The sequence below is a fragment of the Vombatus ursinus genome, unplaced genomic scaffold (assembly GCF_900497805.2).
Source record: "Vombatus ursinus unplaced genomic scaffold, bare-nosed wombat genome assembly UNPS02014831.1, whole genome shotgun sequence".
In the NCBI taxonomy this organism is placed as follows: Eukaryota; Metazoa; Chordata; class Mammalia; order Diprotodontia; family Vombatidae; genus Vombatus; species Vombatus ursinus.
The window spans coordinates 1,267,455-1,285,969 of NW_020954609.1; the positions used below are offsets into that span (position 1 = coordinate 1,267,455).

General features: G+C 43.5%; 2 protein-coding genes across 4 annotated transcripts in view; both read right to left on the minus strand.

The window, feature by feature from the left end:
* Window positions 1–195: 195 nt before the first annotated feature.
* LOC114025515 (olfactory receptor 3A1-like) lies at window positions 196–6,051 on the minus strand. Its single transcript, XM_027838962.1, has one exon. It carries the CDS (start codon window positions 4,188–4,190, stop codon window positions 3,231–3,233), a length of 960 nt encoding a protein of 319 aa, XP_027694763.1. The 5' UTR covers window positions 4,191–6,051; the 3' UTR covers window positions 196–3,230.
* A 6,317-nt stretch (window positions 6,052–12,368) lies between these two features.
* GAB3 (GRB2 associated binding protein 3) overlaps window positions 12,369–18,515 on the minus strand; it is a 161,211-nt gene continuing 155,064 nt past the window's right edge. For all 3 annotated transcript variants that reach the window (XM_027838952.1, XM_027838951.1, XM_027838953.1), the window contains exon 10: window positions 12,369–15,462. In XM_027838952.1, coding sequence (XP_027694753.1) covers window positions 15,346–15,462 — 117 coding nt within the window. In that variant the 3' untranslated portion in view covers window positions 12,369–15,345. The remainder of the gene's footprint in view (window positions 15,463–18,515) is intronic.

An 18,515-nucleotide genomic window follows, 5' to 3' on the forward strand; every position in this document is an offset into this window, starting at 1 on the left:
ATGATATTGCATTTCAAGTAACCAGACTTCTGCCATTCACTGAGAGAGATGAGCATGCTTTTCCACTTGTCTTTTTTTTTTTTTAGGACATGAACTTTTTATTAATACAGTATAACATAACAATAATACTAAAACTCATTTTTAAAGTGAGATACCTATATGAAATACAATTTAAAGAAATAAATGCCTAGGCACACTTTTGTACCTTTATCATGAATGTTTAACTATTATTAATCATTACTTAATCTAACACTGGTCTTAGCCTCAGATTTGATTTGAATGAAACCAACTTCCTAGGTCACCCTGGATCTTTAGCTTGGAGTCAGATCCTCTTGTAATACAAATTTAGGTTTCAAGTTGAGTTTGAGAATAAAATCCCTTTCCATGGCCATTCTTCTCCTCAGCCAGAGGTGGTATATTTAGAACTAGGGAGTGATGGATCTGGAAGGGGATTCAGCTGCCACCTATTCTAACTCCCTCATTTTATATATGTAACCTTTATATACTCTGGGGTCCTCATTCCAACTCCCACTTGAATTAATGAGTCAGGATCCCTTGACAAGGCTGCTGACCACATCTCCCCCTCAGGGTTCTAAGGGTAAACCTAGGGGTCTTTCTAATGCTATTGACTCAAGTCCCCATTCTGGTATGCTCTTTTCAATAGCAACTGCCAGCTACAGTCAATTGTCATTGATTGACCTAGTGATTAGCACTCCAATATAATTTAACATCAATTAGCTTTTACAACAGGGATATTTACTGAAAAGATATAGAAAAAACAAAAGTATAAACACATCCCCCTAGCCAGGGGCACACTCTCCCCTATAGCACCATAGTCCCTGGAGCAAGTGGGCTCAAGTTTAAAATAGTTGCTACAAAGCATTCTCCCCACCAAATTCACTTTCAAATGTGGCAGAGTGAATGGAGGAAGTCTCCCCCTTGCTTGCAGAACCCAGCGTCTCAGCATCAATTCCCAGTCTGCTGGGCTAGATCAACCAGGTAGCTCAGAGCTGCAGGCTTCACTGGGCTCAGTTACCTGCCAACTCTGCCCTGGACTCTTGTGCTTAGATCCCTGGGGCTGTCTCAAGCTTTTGAAGCTTTCAAGGTTGCAACATAGTAAGTTTGGTTTCCAATTTTCCTTCCCCCAAGTCAGTAAAGAGTAGACACAACAGGGATGAAGCAGCAAGCAGCAAGGCCAAGTGGTTCTGGAGCCATGTAGACCTAGGTGGGAGAGTAGGTCCTTGGTGCTCTCTTCCCCTAGAGGCTTACACTCCACAGAAACCAGGCCCAGTTCTGGCTCAGCAGCCAATCCAAAGGGATTTCCTTCCCCTCAGGTCAGGCTGGCAGGAAACAGTTTCAGAATGTCTGAAATGGAAAGTCAAGCCCCTCGATTCCCAGTCACCACAGGCTTGAGCCTTCATTGGCTGACTGGCCCTGTTCCATTTGAAAAATTAATAGTTCATATTTCTATGCTGATTTAATGTGTGCAAAGTACTTTCCTTACAATAACCTTGACAAGGAAGTAATGTATTATTATCTCCATTATACATACAAGGAAACTGAGATCCCAAGATGTCAAATGCTGTATCCCTGGTCACACAGCTGGCAAGTGCCAGAGCCAGGGCTAGAACCCAAATCTTTTGGTGCCCAGTCAAGGGCTCTTTCATCAAGGATCACTTTGTCCCCTTGCTTCCATGACTCCAGAAGTGTTCCTGCCCTCAAAAGCACAGTAGTCCTACACCTCTCCCCACACCCCAGGAAATCAAGCCAGAGTCTAGCCCCACCCCCACTGCTCTGTCTCCTTCATATAAGATCATATTTGTAGAAAGAACTTCGAATAGTGCCTGCCACACAGTCAGCACTATGTAAATGCTTCCTTCCTTCCCTTTCCCTTCTTCCTGTCCATCACTGTCCCATCCCAGTCCTGTTACTGAGCTGCTGTGTGTCCTTGGGCAGGTCACTTACCTTTTCTAGGCCTTAGTTTTCTCATTTGTAAAATAAAATACATGGGTACCTGCTCCACAGAGTTGCTATGAGGGTAAAATGAGTTTTATCCCAGTCAGGAAGGTAGGGCAGCTGGTCTTGTGGAGCAGGAAGGAAGCATCCTCTCTCCCACTCGGAAACGGCCTATAGCCAGCATATAAAAGGAGAGCTCACCCAAATGTCTGGAGTGGGGTTGTGAAATCACCTTCAGTTCAGGCTGGGTTGGCAGGTGGGAGAGCAGGAGAGCCAGGGGAACCTCTGCATGACAGACCCTGGGGAGACTAGTTACCTGAGTGCCTGCTGTGTGTTACATTGTGTGCCTGCTGTGCTGTGTGTCCCAGGTGAGGGGCTTCTGAGGTAGGTAAGCTGTGCTGCCAAATGTCAGGAGGCTGATGGCCCCCGGTATACCACAGGGCTTGAAAGCACCAATGGCTCTGCCTAATGTCCTAGGATAGTGATAGCTCTGTCCCTCAATCATTGTCTTTGCCCATCTGGGCCCTCTCAGGCGTTATCTGTGGCCGAGGTCAGTAGAGCTACATAGTGAACTAGTCTAAGGGCTTTGGGAAACACACTATACCAAAGACTAGAACTCTTATCATGGCTGATCCTCATTTTAAGAAACAAACTTGACACAGAAAAACCTAAGCACAACAGAACCAGTCAGTGGGAGGACAAATTACCGAAGGAAGTTCTCACATGGGGCATCTGAAACCAGGACACTAGTTAAAAAGACATGGAGTGAGAAGCAGTATTGCTTAGTAAATGGAGAGAGGTCAGGCTTGGAGTCAGAAAGAACTGGTTCAAATCCTGCTTCTGACATAGAGTGACTATGTGACCCTAGGCAAGTCCCTTAACCTCTCACTGTTGCTCCAGGCAGCTTTCTCAAACTCAAAGTTGCAGAGCAGAGTTGTAGGCCTGCTTTGGTGGCCTGAGAGTTCCCTAGGTCTGGATCAAAAACTCAAATAAAAGCCATGGGGCTTTATCTCAGAGAGACAGCATGATATACTGGTGAGAGCTTGGGGCTTAAAATGAGGAGACCTGGGTTTGAATGCCCAAGGGCAAGTCACTTCACCTTTAGGATCCTGTTTGAGAGTCTGTACAATGAGATGTTACCTACCTCATGGAGAAGCTTGGAGGATTGGGCTTTGTAAACCATAAATAAGTATAGGAAAGCATGCTGGTATTGATACCCAAGGGTTTGGGCTGTTCTTCCCCATTGACCCTGCCTCTCTGGGCCACCCCCTCTTTCAGACAAGTCTCTCTCTTCCCAGCACTTTGTGCACTGCCCTCTTGACCTCCTTGTTGCACATGCTATAGATGATGGGGTTGAACATGGGTGTGATGATGGTATAAAGCACCGAGAACACCCGGCTGTGAGTCCTCGAGTAGGAGGCACTGGGGAGGATGTAGCAGAGCACCGAGGTGATATAGAAGATGCAGACCATGGTAAGGTGGGCAGCACATGTGGAGAAAGCTTTTTGGCGGCCCTCAGCTGAACGGATCCGAAGGATGGCAGCCACCACGTTGATGTATGAGACCACAATCAGAGCACAGGGGATGAGGGCCACCAGAAAGCTGAAGAAGAAAAGGCCCAGTTCATTGGGCCGTGTGTTGGAGCAGGCGAGCTTGAGGAGTGGTGGCAGGTCACAGAGGAAGTGGGTGATCAGGCGGGGCCCGCAGAAGTCAAGCTTGGTTGCCAGGAGTGTATGGGTGAGTGCATTGGTTAGCGCGAGGAGGCAAGAAATTGAGGTGAGCATTGCCCGGATCTGGGGGCTCATGAGGACCAGATAGTGAAGTGGTCGGCATATGGCAGCATAGCGGTCATAGGCCGTGGCTGTGAGTAGGAAGCACTCCCAGGGTGCCAGGAAGTGGAGAAAGAACATCTGGGTAAGACAGGCATGGTAGGACATGAGCCGCTCAGTGGTCAACAGATGTGCCAGAACCTGAGGGACACTGTTGGAGACATAGACAGCATCAAGAAGTGAGAGATTGGCCAGAAAGAAATACATGGGCGTGTGGAGCCTTTGGTCCAGAACAATGAGGCTAGTGATGCCCAGGTTTCCAGCCAGGGCCATGATGTAGACCAGCAGAAAGATGGTGAAGAGCACTGGCTTCAGATCCTTTGCATCCGTCAGACCCTCCAAAAGGAACTCAGAAACTGGAGTCCCATTTGCCCTGGGCAGGGAGCCTGGGGTCACTCCCCCCATGGACAACTGAGCCTGTGGGGAGATGGTTAGGAGTGTGAAGGTCTGGGCATTGGGCTCACAGCTGGAACATCCTCAGGATTGGAGGATTGCGGGAAGAGGGATGGATTTGAGACTCTGGCAGGGGAGGGAGGAGGAGGGGGATATCAGTTAGATATAGGAGGCTCTCTCTGTTCTCAGGCCAAGTGACTATGTGATGCCCTTTTCCTCCTCAACATGTCCCCCACAGACGGGAGATGGCCAGAACTACCCCTCCCCCATTTGAATTCCTCTCCTGGTGATATTTCCTGTTTCTGCCTCCTCCCAAGCCTGGATCACCACTCTGCCTCCATTTCTCACCCTCTGATATCTCAGGCCAATGGTGGAGGGAGAATGGAAGTCAGGCAACATGGAAAGGTGGGAGAGTTGTAGCAGTGATGGCATACTTGTGTCTAGTATATGGAATGGAAGTCAGACACTGAAAGGGTAGAGGGGGACTAGGGGCCTCTACAAGGCTAAGTCAGCAACTCCAATGCTCTGGAGTGACCATGCACATGGTGCCAACCCTGTCACCAAGAGGAATGTACAGAACAGGAAGGAGAGGGATGCATCCACATCATTACAGCTACCCAGGCACAATGGACTCCAGGCTCACCTCGGGCCAAATTCCTGCCTTTCTCTGCTTTCTAGTTTTTGTCCTTTGTAGAATGGCAATAGAGGCTTGGCCTTACTGATTGCTAATGTCCCGGTTAGTCCTACCCATCTGCAAGACAATGACTTAAGAGTTTAGCCTCCCGTATGAAAGACCTGTCCTCATCTATGCTAAGTGCCTATCTCCACATTGAAAGTTGCTGGGTCAACTTTGTAAGTCCCTGGACCTGCAACCCCTCTGTCCCTGCTTGGGCCCAGATCATCATGCTCTTGTCCCTCCAGCAGTCATTGCTCCAGATTGTCCATGGCCAGCAGGAAGGATAGGAGGTTTAATGCCAAGTGGTCCCCATCTGTAGATTAGCCTCACTTAGGTGTTTATACTCAGCAGCACTCACTGTTATCTCAAACTACTGAACCAGGATTTCTGACTCTTGCTTTCTTTAATCCTCAACACATCTTTACTCTATCTTGCTTTCAAATACTATAGTTTCAACACTTCCATTTGTCCTTAGTCACAAGTAACTGTGACTAGTAACTAGTAGCCCCCCTAGCATCTATCTTCACTCCCTACTTTATAGACCTTTGGCTAATCTTTACCTCTAACAGAATGGTAGTCTTTAATACCTGACTTGCTCCAGCCTGGAATACTGCCTTGCTCTCTTGGCATTGATGCTAGCCCCTACTGGACTGGTTGCCACCCAATATCTAGTTTGACATGGGCAAGAAAAAAAGCCTAAATATAGGTGGCAGGGCTCATCCAAGCTGTGGACAAAAGGATCTAAATGTGACGATGACCGGCAGAGAATGGTGGATAAAAATGGCTAGACAAAGAAGGAGGCCTTAGCCAAGAAGCTTCTCTTAGAATGAGAACCACTGGGGCTCAAAGACTTGGCAGAACCAGGCCTACAAGGGTTGATGTCCAGATAAGACTGAGAAAGCTAGCAGAAGAGTCTGCTGCTTCAGTGACTGGCAGAGCCCTTGGCTAGCTCACATCAGGAAGAAAAGTGGGGGGAACCTAAAAAAAGAAACCACCCTTCTTAGATGGAGGGGAGAGGGTCTGGACGAAAGGCTCTAGCTTTGAGCTGGCCAAACTAAACTCTGTATTTCACTGTCAGGGCAGGTAGAATTCATGTCCCAATCCCTCCCAGACCCTTCCAGTAAAAGAGATGGAAAGCCTCATGCTCTCAAATTACTGACTATAAAGGAGGGGTATGGATGGGTCAGATAACAATGAAGGAGCTCCTGTTCTTGGCTATTGGCAGCAAAGTCAGGGGGCCAGCATTTCATTTGGACAGATACATAAACACAAGGTCTCTCACTATCAACAAAGCAGGTTCCTCCCTGCTCCCAACCAGGTCACTCCAGAACACAAGCCCCATAACCCACAGAAGTTGTACCTATAGCCACTCACCAATGGGGTCTCAGCAATCCCCTCCCACTCTTGCCACCCTGGCACTCCAGGTAGGCAGCTTCCTCTGGCCATTTGATGGGGAGAAATTTAAGGGGTACATGGGGGGAAGTGCAGCCTCCCAATCCTTCCCAGTTCTTCTTCCCTGGGAGTCACTGATTTCCCTTCAGGGAAGAACAGGAGGATAATGGGGAGGGAGCCTTTGGGGGGTAAGTGATGTAAGAGACAGCAGAGGAAATAAGTAAACAAACATGAAGGGGAAGCAGGTTCTGGCTTAGAAGGCTCTAGGGAGTCTTCACTATTTATGGGCTCAGGCTCAGGGGAATGATGGATGGGCTCAATGTGACAAGAAGAAAATCGGAAGATACATACCAGGGCCAAGATGAGTGGCCTAAAGGAAAGATTCTCCAGCAATATGTAACTCAGTTATACAATGGAAAAGAGTACTGGCTTTGGAAGAGGCCTGTGATTCAAGTGCCAGCTGTATCTCTTCATACGGGTGACTTTGGGGAGGCCCCTTCCGCTCCCTGGGCCTCAATTTCCTCTTCTGTAAAATGAAGGAGTTGGGCTAAATGGCCTCTGAGGTCTACTCTAAAGCTAGGATCCTTGGGGGCAATCTCAAATGTAATCCAAAAGATACAGTGTCCATGTTGAAATCAAGTGGTGAATGGGGTCCTGCTCACATCACCAAAAGCTTAACAGGGCCTGAATTATTTCAGCCAAAAGGGAGTAATCTAGGTAGATCCCTACTCTGTACTGGCCAAAGCTGAGGATATTGGGGGATACTGGTGGATGTTGGTGGACTTCTCGCTTTCCAAGTTGGTTTCCTGACCATCAAAATGTTGTCCTGTGATTACATCTCCTAGCGCAAATCCTTGCACATGGTAGGGCCTCAGGGAAAGAGGTAACAAACAGAGTGTGGAACTTAAGCATGAGAAGAAGAGAGCCTGTGGGACTAGAGTTGTCTTAGAGTAGATTGAGAAAAAATAACAAGAGACAAAGTGTGTCAGAGAAACAAACAAAAAAAAAACTGAATTCACAAAAAAGCCAATATTAGAGATAAGAGGAATATATAAATCTAAATCTCATAACTTTAAATATGAATGGATTAAACAATCCAATAAAATAAATGAGTGACATACTGGATAAGAACTTAAATGCCATTTTAAGTCTTCAGTCCTAGGACGTCCCTGTCAAATCACAGAATTAGAGTGACAGAGGTGGAAGTAATCTCAGTAGCCATATAGTCCAATGGCACCGGCAACCCTGAGGTTCCTGGAAGAGGAACAGTGGCCCAGTTGTGACACCATCCCTAGCAGGGCTATTCTCAGTGGCAAAAGAATAGACTCAAAGTACTGTCCCCACTGACCTGGGTTCTGAAATTCCACCATTCCCCTATTTGTTCCATTGGGTCTTTAAAGATTTGGGTCTTTATGAAATAAAAAGGCCCTAGGAGGAAGAAACCCGTTTCATCATTTCCTAAGGGGAAATTAGTTGATAATTCTTTGAGAACAAGGCCTTATAGAAACAAAAGAGTATAATATGTATGTGTGTGTGCATGTTTTTTGGGGGTAGGTGGTGGGGAGGGAAAGTGAGGCCACCAGGACTGAGAGGTGGGTAGCACCAAACACAACTACTGATTTTTCAGTTTTAATGGGGATAGGGCCCTGCTTAGGAGGATCTAGGCTTTCTTTGTCATTCATTTCAGAGTAGGTGGATCAAAGCATAATCCATGTAATAACTTATCAGGAATATTCTCCCCTGCCCCTCCAAGTCTGAGACATGTTACTGGGCAAGGTTCTGCCTAAGCTCCTCAGGGGCATGTACACTTTTTCTCAAGGGTTAGGTCCTGGCTGGTAGATTTTTTTTCTCATGGATTAAACAAACTCTATGCAATGGCACACTCTTAGGAGGGAGTATCAGATGACTGACTTGTAATGTCAGTCATATGGATTACGAGACTGAAAGAGACTTGACCTGGGATTCAGGTGACCTTTCTTTGGGCTTCTTCAGTTTCCTCATCTGTAAAATTAGAGGTACAATAGATTTAGAACTAGAAAAGACTTTAGAGATCATTTAATATAAACTCTTAGTTAACAGAGGAGGAAACTGAGGCCCAGAGGGAGGAGGTGACTTGTCACACAGGTGGTAAATGGTAGAGCCAGGATTTGAACCCAGATTCTTTAATGCCAAATCCAAGAACCTTTCTGTGTATAGTTTATGGTGTCTAACATCTCTTCTAGTCCTGATATTCTGTGGTTCTACATTGAAAACATGGATAAAATTCAAAGTAAAGTATGGTATAGTGGGGAAAGTGCTAGATTTAGGGTCGGGGCCTTCTCAGCTACTTATTTTGTATGTGTAGGGAGTGGGGCAACAGTGTACATGGGCAGTCTTAAATCAAATTGAGGAATTCCTCAAACAAACTGATGGGATGGGGGGATAGAACCAAGATGGAGTAGAGGCAGAAACTCACCCAAATTCCCTTCCAAACAACTTTAAAATAACACCTCAAATTGAATTCTGGAGCAGTAGAATCAACAAAAGGTCAGAGTGAAACAATTTTCCAGATTCAGATAACATAGGAGGGTGGCAGGAAAATTTGTCACACGGGGGTGGTGGTTGGGGTCAGACAACCAGTCAGTAGGTGTTGCATTGCCCATACACAGATTTAGGTCACAGTTTCAGAGTGGAGAAGAGTGCTTGTGGTTGCTCACAAGGGAGCAGGGGCCCTGGTCTCAGGTCCAAGGCAGAAAAGACCACTAGTGCTTGCAGCCCCAGGGGAACAAGAGCCCAAGTGACAGTTCCAGGGCCAAAAGGAATGATAACACCTATGACTGCAAGGGAGCAGAGACACTTGTCACAGTTGCAAGGCCAACAGAAGCACCAGCACTTGTGGAACAAGGAACTTGGAGAACAAGGTCCCTTCCTAGGTAAAAACCAGATCATAGGCCAGAAGAGCAGTGACCTCACTTCTTACTTCATACAGTCTTGGAAGCACTGAAAACTTACAGACTCCCAGAGCTAACAGCACAAAAAACCTGAAGCTTGGGACAGTGAACCTTCCACCCTGGGAGCAGAGCCCAACTTTAATATAAAGTTATAAGTCGAGAAATAGGCTGAAAAATGAGCAAATAACAACAACAAAAGAACTTGATCATAAAAATATACTATGGTGACAGGGAAGATGAAGACACAACAAACTCAGAAGAGGACAACGATGTCAAAACAGTTGCAAGCAAAGCCTCAAAGAAAATGGGCTGAAATGAGCCCAGCAAGAATTCCTGGAAGAGCTCAAAAAGTATTTTAAAAATCAAATAAGAGATGTAAAGGAAAAATTGGGCAAAGAAATGAGAGTGATGCAAAAAAAATTATGGAAAGAGAGTCAACAACTTGGTAAAAGAGGCACAAAAATGCTGAAGAAAGTAACACCTTAAAAACCAAAATTGTCAAATGGTAAAAGAGGCACAAAAATCCACTGAAGAGAACTCCTTAAAAAGTAGAGTTGGCTAAATGGAAAAAGATATACCAAAGCTCACTGAAGAAAATAATTCCTTAAAAATTAGAATTAGGCAAGTGGAAACTAATGACTCCACAAGACATCAAGAAACAATCAAACAAAGTAAAAGAATGGAAAAAAAGTTGAAGAAAATATGAAATATCTCATTGGAAAAAAAAAACAACTTGACCTGGAAAATAGATCAAGGAGATATTATTTAAGAATTATTGGACTACCTGAAAGCCACGATTAAAAAAAAAGCCTAGACATAATATTTTAAGAAATTACCAAGGAAAACTGCCCTGATACCCTAGAACCAGAGGGTAAAAGAGAAATGGAAAGAATCCACCAATCACCTCCTGAAAGACATCCTAAAATGAAAACTCCCAAACTCCCAAGTCAAGGAGAAAACTGCAAGTAGACAGAAAGAAACAATTCAAATATCAAGGAACCACAGTCAGGATCACATAACATTTAGCGGCTTCCACATTAAAGGAGCAGAGGGTTTGGAATATGATATTTTCTGGAAGGCAAAGGAGCTAGGATTACAACCAAGAATCACCTACCTAGCAAAACTGAGTATAATCCTTCAAGGGGAAAAGTGGATATTTACCAAAATAGAGGATGTTCAAGCATTCCTGATGAGAAGACCAGAGCTGAATAGAAAGTCTGACTTTCAAATACAAGACTCAAGAGAAGCATAAAAAGGTAAACAGGAAAGAGAAATCATAAGGGTGGAGAAGGTTATAACATAAGGTTAAACTGTTTACATTCCTATGTGGGAAACTGATACTTGTAACTCCTAAGAACTTTACCATTATTAGGGCAGTTAGAAGGAGTATATATACATATGTATATATGTATACACACACACGTATGTATATGTATATACAGAGGGCACAAGTATGAATTGACTATGATGGGATGATTTTAAAAATAACATTCAGGGGTGAGAAAGAGGGATACACTGGGAGAAGGGGGGAGGGAGAGGTAGAATGGGCAAAATTATTTCACATAAAAGAGGCTCAAAAGGAAGAGCTTTTACAGTGGAAGGGAAGATGGGGATGGTGGTGGGCAACATCTGAACCTTACTCTCATCAGTACTGGCTCAAAGAGGGAATAACATACACACTTAGTTGGATATAGAAGTCTATCTTACCCTAAAGGGAAGTAAGAGGGGAAGAGGATAAGAGAAGGAGAGAGCTGACAGAAGGATGGAAGTAGTCAGAAGCAAAACAGACTTTTGAGAAGGGACAGGGTAAAAAGAGAGAGAAAAAAGATAAATAGGTAAAAGAGGATGGAGGGAAATATACAGTGAGTAATCATAACCATGAATGTGAATGGGATGAATTCACCCATAAAATGGAAATGGATAGCAGAATGGATTAAAAATCTGAATCTAACAATATGTTGTTTATAAGAAACACACTTGACACAGAGAGACATACAGAATAAAAATAAGGGGCTGGAGCAGAATATATTATGCTTCAGCTGAGGTAAAAAAACAAACCCAAACAGTAGAGGTAGCAATCATGATCTCAGACAAAGCAAAAGCAAATATAGACTTAATTAAAAGAGATAAGCAGAGAGGCAGTGAGGTGGTGCAGTGGATAGAGCTCCGGCCTTGGAGTCAGGAGGATCTGAGTTCAAATCTGGCCTCAGACACTTGACAATTACTAGCTATGTGACCCCGGGCAAATCACTTAACCCTGATTGCCTCACCAAAAAGCAGAGAGACAGAGAGAGAGATAAGCAGGGGAACTACATTTTGCTAAAAGGTACCACAGACAATGAAGTAATATTAATACTAAACAAATATACACCAAATGGCATAGCATCCAAATTCTTAAAGGAAATGTTAAATGGGTTACAGGAGGAAACAGACAGTAAAACTACACTAGTGGGAGACCTCAACTTTCCTCTCTCAGATAACTCTAGACAAATCTAACCATACAATAAACAAGAAAGAAGTTAAGGAGATGAATATAATTTTAGAAAAGTTAGATATGATAGACCTCTAGAGAAAAGTGAATGGGAATAGAAAGGAGCATACCTTTTTCTCAGCTGTACATGGCACCCTCACAAAAATTGACCATACATTAGGGCATAAAAATTTCACAACCAAATGCAGAAAATAAGAAACATTACATGCATCCTTTTCATATCACAATGCAATAAAAATTACATTCAATAAAGGGCCATAGAAACAGTTTAAAAATTAATTGGAAACAAAATACTCTAATCTCAAAAAATGAGTGGGTCGAAGAACAAATCATAGAAACAATAAATAATTTCATTAAAGAGAATTGACAACAATAAGACAACATACTAAAATTTATGGGATGCAAAAAAAGCCCACTTCTTAGGGGGAAATTTATATATCGAAATGCTTACATCAATAAAAAGTAAAAATTTCTATCTCTAAATGTGTACATTAATAAAAAAGAGAAAGAACAGATCAATGAATTGGGCATGCAACTAAAAAAAACTAGAAAAAGAACAAATTAAAAATCCCCAATTAAACACCAGATTGGAAATCTTGACAATAAAAAGAGAGATTAATAAAATTGAAAGTAAGAAAACTATTGAACTAATAAATAAAACTAGAAGTTGGTTTTATGAAAAAAAAAACTAGTAAAGTAGATAAACCAATGGTTAATTTTGTCAAATTGATGAGATGATAGGCTACAAAAAGTCACTGATCAAATTGGAATTCCCCAATCAAACCAATGATATATTATAGAGCATTGGCCATGATCTGAAGGCAACTCATGGACAGAGAACTACTATTCCCTGACTGAAGAACAGCAATGCCTCATCATGGCCTATAAAAGCAAGCTGACCTGATTCTTTGGGACTTTCAGTTCTTGGGGACTCACCTTTTCCACTGAATCTTCTGACAAAATGTAGCAAGGGGAAGGGGGAAGGGATTTCTCTCTTTCTATCCCCATTCCCACCTCATCAGCACCAGGAAGAGCAATGGCAACTTATAGCAGAAGCACACAGTAGGGGGAGACATGCTTGCCCACAGCTTGAAAGACAAGTTCAAGGACAAGCTTCTTGAATTCCAGCCTCTTGTGTAAAGCGGAAGGCAGTGTGTGAGTGTGTGTGTGTGTATATGGAAGGGGCGGTATTTGAGTTTCTTAGGCAGCAGCATCCTGGAATATAGTCTTCTAGTAGAGAAAGAGATTTTCTGTGTAGCACCAGCTTTGAGAGTTACCTTGTGGCTAACTCCAAGTTTGAGAGTTCCTGAGTTCAAGAATTGAGGCCCTTCACCTAAAGAAGGTGATGCAGTATACCTTTTCAAGAAGGAAGTCCACATGGTCCTTGCTTAGTATCCTACTTGGAGAGCAAAGCCAGACCACGACTTGGACAATCCAAGTTCAGAGAGAAGGGTTTTGCTTGTTCAGCAAGTTCCAACACATGTTGACTTTTTAAGGAGTCGAATCCATAGTGGTGCTATGCGTCTTGAGGAGATTGTGTGGGTAGGATTCACTGAGAAAGAGTTTTATTGAAGTGACAGAGGACTGCCCTGATGGCAAACCCAAGTCCAGTTCCCTTTGTGAGTGGTGGTAGAGGGAAAGCTGAGAGGATCTTTGAATGTTTAATATTCCTGTATTTGTTAACGAGCTCCTGAGAATCTTTACCTTGTGGCTTTTCTGTGGGGAGTGAACAATGGTTCTCCCACAACCGATATTGCCAATAACCATATTGTACACTGAGTGACTGCCTGGGAGTTGGTGACTCCCATTACACATATTTGGGGAACCTCTACACAAACTACACTGAGGCTTTACTTTGGAGAATTTCCTATATTAACTGGGGAGGCATGGGGAAGTGGGGAGGGACAAATAACCAAAAGAAGAGAAGTTGACCCACTAGGTCAAGACCTCAGGATGGAACATGGGTTGTGCAAGCCCAGAGTCCTTGGCTGGGGTGGAGGGGGAGGGCAAATAAGCCATGGGCAAAATTGGTGATCTTGGGCAAGTCTAGTCACTTCTCTGGGCTTCTCGGTTTTCCTTCTCTATAAAATGAGAGGAGTGAACTAAAGTTAAACCTGACGTTCCTTCTAGTCCTGATATTCTACAATTCCATCTTTAAAAGTGGGTAGAAACAATAAATACAATGTAATACTCCAGTCCCAAGAGCTGAAAACAGAATATTCTCATTCAATTGCTTGGAAAAGCTACCCCAATTCTCTCCCTTCTCCCAATATTCCACATGTATTCCTAAACAAACCTGGAGGAAAATACAAATTTGAGGTTTGACTTTTTGAGGTTTTCTTTTCTTTCAGTGTGTGTGTGTGTGTGTGTGTTTCAGTTCATATTTGTGATTTCAACAGTGTGGGGGACTCCTAGTATACAAAATCCCTCTGTCAATGCAGATTGACCATGTTAGTAATTTATAGTCTTAGAGACTATAAATGACAGTAACAAATAAGTGACTTGCCCATGGACACACAGTCAGTGTGTCAGAGACAGGTCTTCCTGACTCCAAAGCCAACCTTCTCTCCTTTATATCATCCTGTCTCACACACACATATTCTCATTCTCTCTCTCTCTCCCTCACACACACACACACACACACACACACACACATTCACACTCACATGTGCCCATGGATTCAAAGCTGGTACAGACCTTCTAGACAATCTAGTTTGATCCCTCATTTTACAGATGAGGAAATGGGGCCCAGGAAGAGAAAAGCACCTTTGCCCAATTTCACCTACAGAGCTGGGCTTGCCTGTAGGTCCTCCACCTCTCCCTGCTCTGATGCTTCCATTCTCTTGGCCTTAGCCCTTGTAGATGCTCAGGCCTCAACACTTGTATCACAATGGCAATATCTGCGACCAGCATAAGTGGATCTGGTGCACCTGGGGTGGTAGGCCAGCGGGTACTGCCAGAGAGAGGCATTGTAGCAAAGTCTCAGGTCTGACTCCTCATAGCTTATGTCCAGGAAGCCCATAGGGTAGCTCCAGAGCCTAGGGCAGACAGGTTACCAGCAGAATTCTCTGTAGGCTGCAGTAGGTTGCTTCTTCTCTCTCCCAGCTCAACCCTGCCTGGTTCATCCCTGGGCTCTGACCATGATCCTACCTCATGAGAGGGGCGCCTTCACTAGATAGTCCAAGGAGTGCAAAGGATGATCAGAATGCCCATGGGACTCAAGATCCAGGCTCTTGGACTCCTTGGCCCTCTCTTCCCTGCTGTTATCTTCTGAAGGCTGGGCAGGGCATTAACTCTGTGCTATTGACAACAATCCATGATGACAGTTACTATTAAATGGACAACCAACTGTAGAATCTTGTTATAAGTATCACAGGATCCTAGACTGAGTTGGAGGAAGGGATCCTTGAAGTCATGAAGTCCAACCTCTTCATTTTACTGAAGCATGGAGAGGGTGAGAGTGTCTTGCCCAAGTCACACAGGTAGGAAGTGTCTGAGGCAGGATTCAAACACAGCCTTTCCTGACCCCAACCAGTATGTCCCATTACCCCTCTGACTGAAGGGCCAGTTCTCATCCACTAGACCATTTCTACCTCATCCCTAGGTCCTCTGGCATTGCAGCCTCAGTGGGGCACACAACAAAGGCGCACCTTCAAGCATGCCCCAGGCCTGCTTTCTTCACACTTTGGCCTGCCTCTCATCAGTCCATTCCTGCTTAGTGTTCTGCAGGGCTTGAGTTTTCTGCTCATCTACTTGGACATAGTCAACTCGATGCTCTTCTGAAATCAAAGGTTTCTGCAAGAGAAAAACAGACCAATTTGCATTATCTCAGAATAAATCCATGTAGAACCCTCTACTTTCCTCTCCTCTCATCCTGGACACTGGTGCTCTTCATGCTCCACTTAGCCTTGGAATGTAACATGATGTGACCCAACATTGTTTTTATAGTCAGAATTCTATCAAGCATTTATTAAATAAGTACCTATTGTGTACCAGGCCCTGGGGACACAGAGACAAAAGTGAGAGCCTCCTGCCCTCCAGCAGCCTTTATCTGAACTGGAGAGACAACATCTTCATATATCAATATATCACAACACATGCAAAACTGTAGGAGGGAGGTGGGGAAGGAAAGAAAGGAGGGTCTTAATAGCAACTGGAGGAGGGGGCAAGGAATCAAGAAAGGCCTCATGCATAAGATAAGGCTAGAGCTGAATCTTGAAGGAAACCAGGGATTCAGAGAGGTCGTATTGAGGAGGGAGGACATTACAGGCATGGGAAACAAACTATGCAAAGACATGGGGATGGGAGGAACAGTAAGAAGGTCAATTTGGATATCCCACAGAGTATAACATGTACAATAAGGAAGTAGTGTAGAAGAAGGCTGGCCAAGTTGTGAAGAACTTGAAGTATCAAGCCAAAGTATTTATTTGATCTTGGAGACCATAAGGAGCCATTAGAATCTGTTAAGTAGAGGGTGACATGATTAGAATCGAACTTTGGCAGCTATATGGAAGATGGATTAGACCGAGGAGGCTATTGCAGTAGTCCAAGCAAGAAGCGATAAGTTATTGAAGAGGGCAATGGCTATGCAAGTGCAGAAGAAGAAGTAAATCCAAAAGATACTGAAGAAAGAGGAGCAACAAATGACAATTGACCAGATATGGAGATTGAAAGAGAGTCAAAAGTCAAAGATTTGACTGAAGTGGCAAGTCTGGATGACTAGGAGGATGGGAGAGCTCTCAGCAATGATAGGAAAGTTTGGAAGAGGAGAAGGTTTTGAGGGGAAGGGATAATGTTGGGGACACACAGAGTTTGCCATCAAATTCAAAATGTCCAAGAGCTAGTTGGTGATGTGGGCCTGGCACTCAAGAAGGAGCCTAGCAATAGGTATATAGATTTGGGAATCATCAGCATAGAGATAATAATTGAACCCATGGGAGCTGATGAGATCAGTGAATGAGATGGTATAAAGAGAAAAGAAAAGAAATCCCAGGATAGAGCCTTAGGGGACACCCACAGTTAGTGGGATGGATATAGAAGAAGATCCAGAAAAGGAGCCATCAGATATTTAGGAGGAGCGTCAGGAGAGAGCAATGCCATGAAAACTCATTGAGGAGAGAATATCCAGGAAAAGGTGATATACAGTGTCAAAGGTTGCACAGAGTCAAGAAGGATGAGGACTGAAAAAAGGCCATTACATTTAATCATTAAGAGGCTACTATTAACTTTGGAGAGACCAGTTTTGGTTGAATGATGAGGTAGGAAACTGGAAAGAAAGAGATGGATGAGTGGGAGGAGAGGAAGTGGAGGCAATGAGGGTAGATAGTTTTTTTTTTCCCTAGGACTTTGTGAAAGAGAAGAGAAATATAGGCACTACATCTGCCTATTCCACTGAAATGAACTCATTTGAGCTTTACTTCCCTTTTTTTAAAAAAAAATTAATTTATTTATTTTTAGTTTTCAACATTCACTTCCACAAGATTTTGAGTTCCAGATTTTCTCCCCATCTCTCTCCCCTACCCCACCCCAAGAAAGCATGCCTTCTGATTACTCCTACTACCAATCTGTCCTCCCTTCTATTGCTCCCCTCCCTTCTCTTATCTCCTTCCTCTTCTATTTTTCTGTAGGGCAAGATAGATGTCTGTACCCTATTACTTGTGTATATTATTTCCCAGTTACATGTAAAAACAATTTTTAACATTTGTTTTTAAAACTTCGAGTTCCAAATTCTCTCCCTTCCTCCCTCCCCACCCACCCTCATTGAGAAGGCAAGCAATTTGATACAGGTTATACATGTGTAGTCATGCAAAACACTTCCATAATAGTCATGTTGTGAAAGACTATATTTCCCTCCATCCTATCCTGCTCTTCCATTTATTCTATTCTCTCCTTTGACCCTGTACCTTCTCAAAAGTGTTTGCTTCTGATTACCCCCTCCCTCACTCTACCCTCCCTTCTATCACCTTCCCCCCTCTCTTATCCCATTCCCCCCTACTTTCCTCTGGGGTAAGATAGGTTTCTATACCCAATTGAGTGTGTATATTATTCCCTCTTTAAGCCAAATCTGATGAGAGTAAGGTTCATTCATTCCCTCTCATCTCATTCCCCCCTCTTCCCTCCACTGTAAAAGCTTTCTCATTTCTAATCAACAGCTTGCTGAAGGAGACCCAAAAAAAACTGAAGAAAATAATATCTTAAAAAATAGACTATACCAAATGGCAAAAGAGGTCCAAAAAGCCAACAAGGAGAAGAATGCTTCAAAAAGCAGAATTGGCCAAATGGAAAAGGAGCTCCAAAAGCTCACTGAAGAAAAGAATTCCTTAAAAATTAGAATGGAGGAAATGGAAGCTAATGACTCTATGAGAAATCAAGAAATTATAAAACAAAACCAAAAGAATGAAAAAATAGAAAACAATGTGAAATATCTCATTGGAAAAACAACTGACCTGGAAAATAGATTCAGGAGAGACAATTTAAAAACTATTGAACTACCTGAAAGCCACGATCAAAAAAAAAAAGAGCCTAGACATCATCTTTCAAGAAATTATCAAGGAAAACTGCCCAGATATTGTAGAACCAGAGGGTAAAATAGAAATGGAAAGAATCTACCAATCACCTCCAGAAAATGATCCCAAAAGGAAAACTCTCAGGAATATTGTAGCCAAATTCCAGAGTTCCCATGTCAAGGAGAAAATATTGCAAGCAGCCAGAAAGAAACAATTCAAGCATTGTGGAAACACAATCAGGATAACAGAAGATTTAGCAGCTTCTACATTACGGGATCCTCCAGAGGGCTTGGAATATGATATTCCAGAGGTCAAAGGAGCTAAAACCAAGAATCAACCTAC

Bases quoted from the DNA above. Each gene is read 5' to 3' on its own strand.
- LOC114025515 (XM_027838962.1), bottom strand. From the start codon at position 4,190: ATGGGGGGAGTGACCCCAGGCTCCCTGCCCAGGGCAAATGGGACTCCA.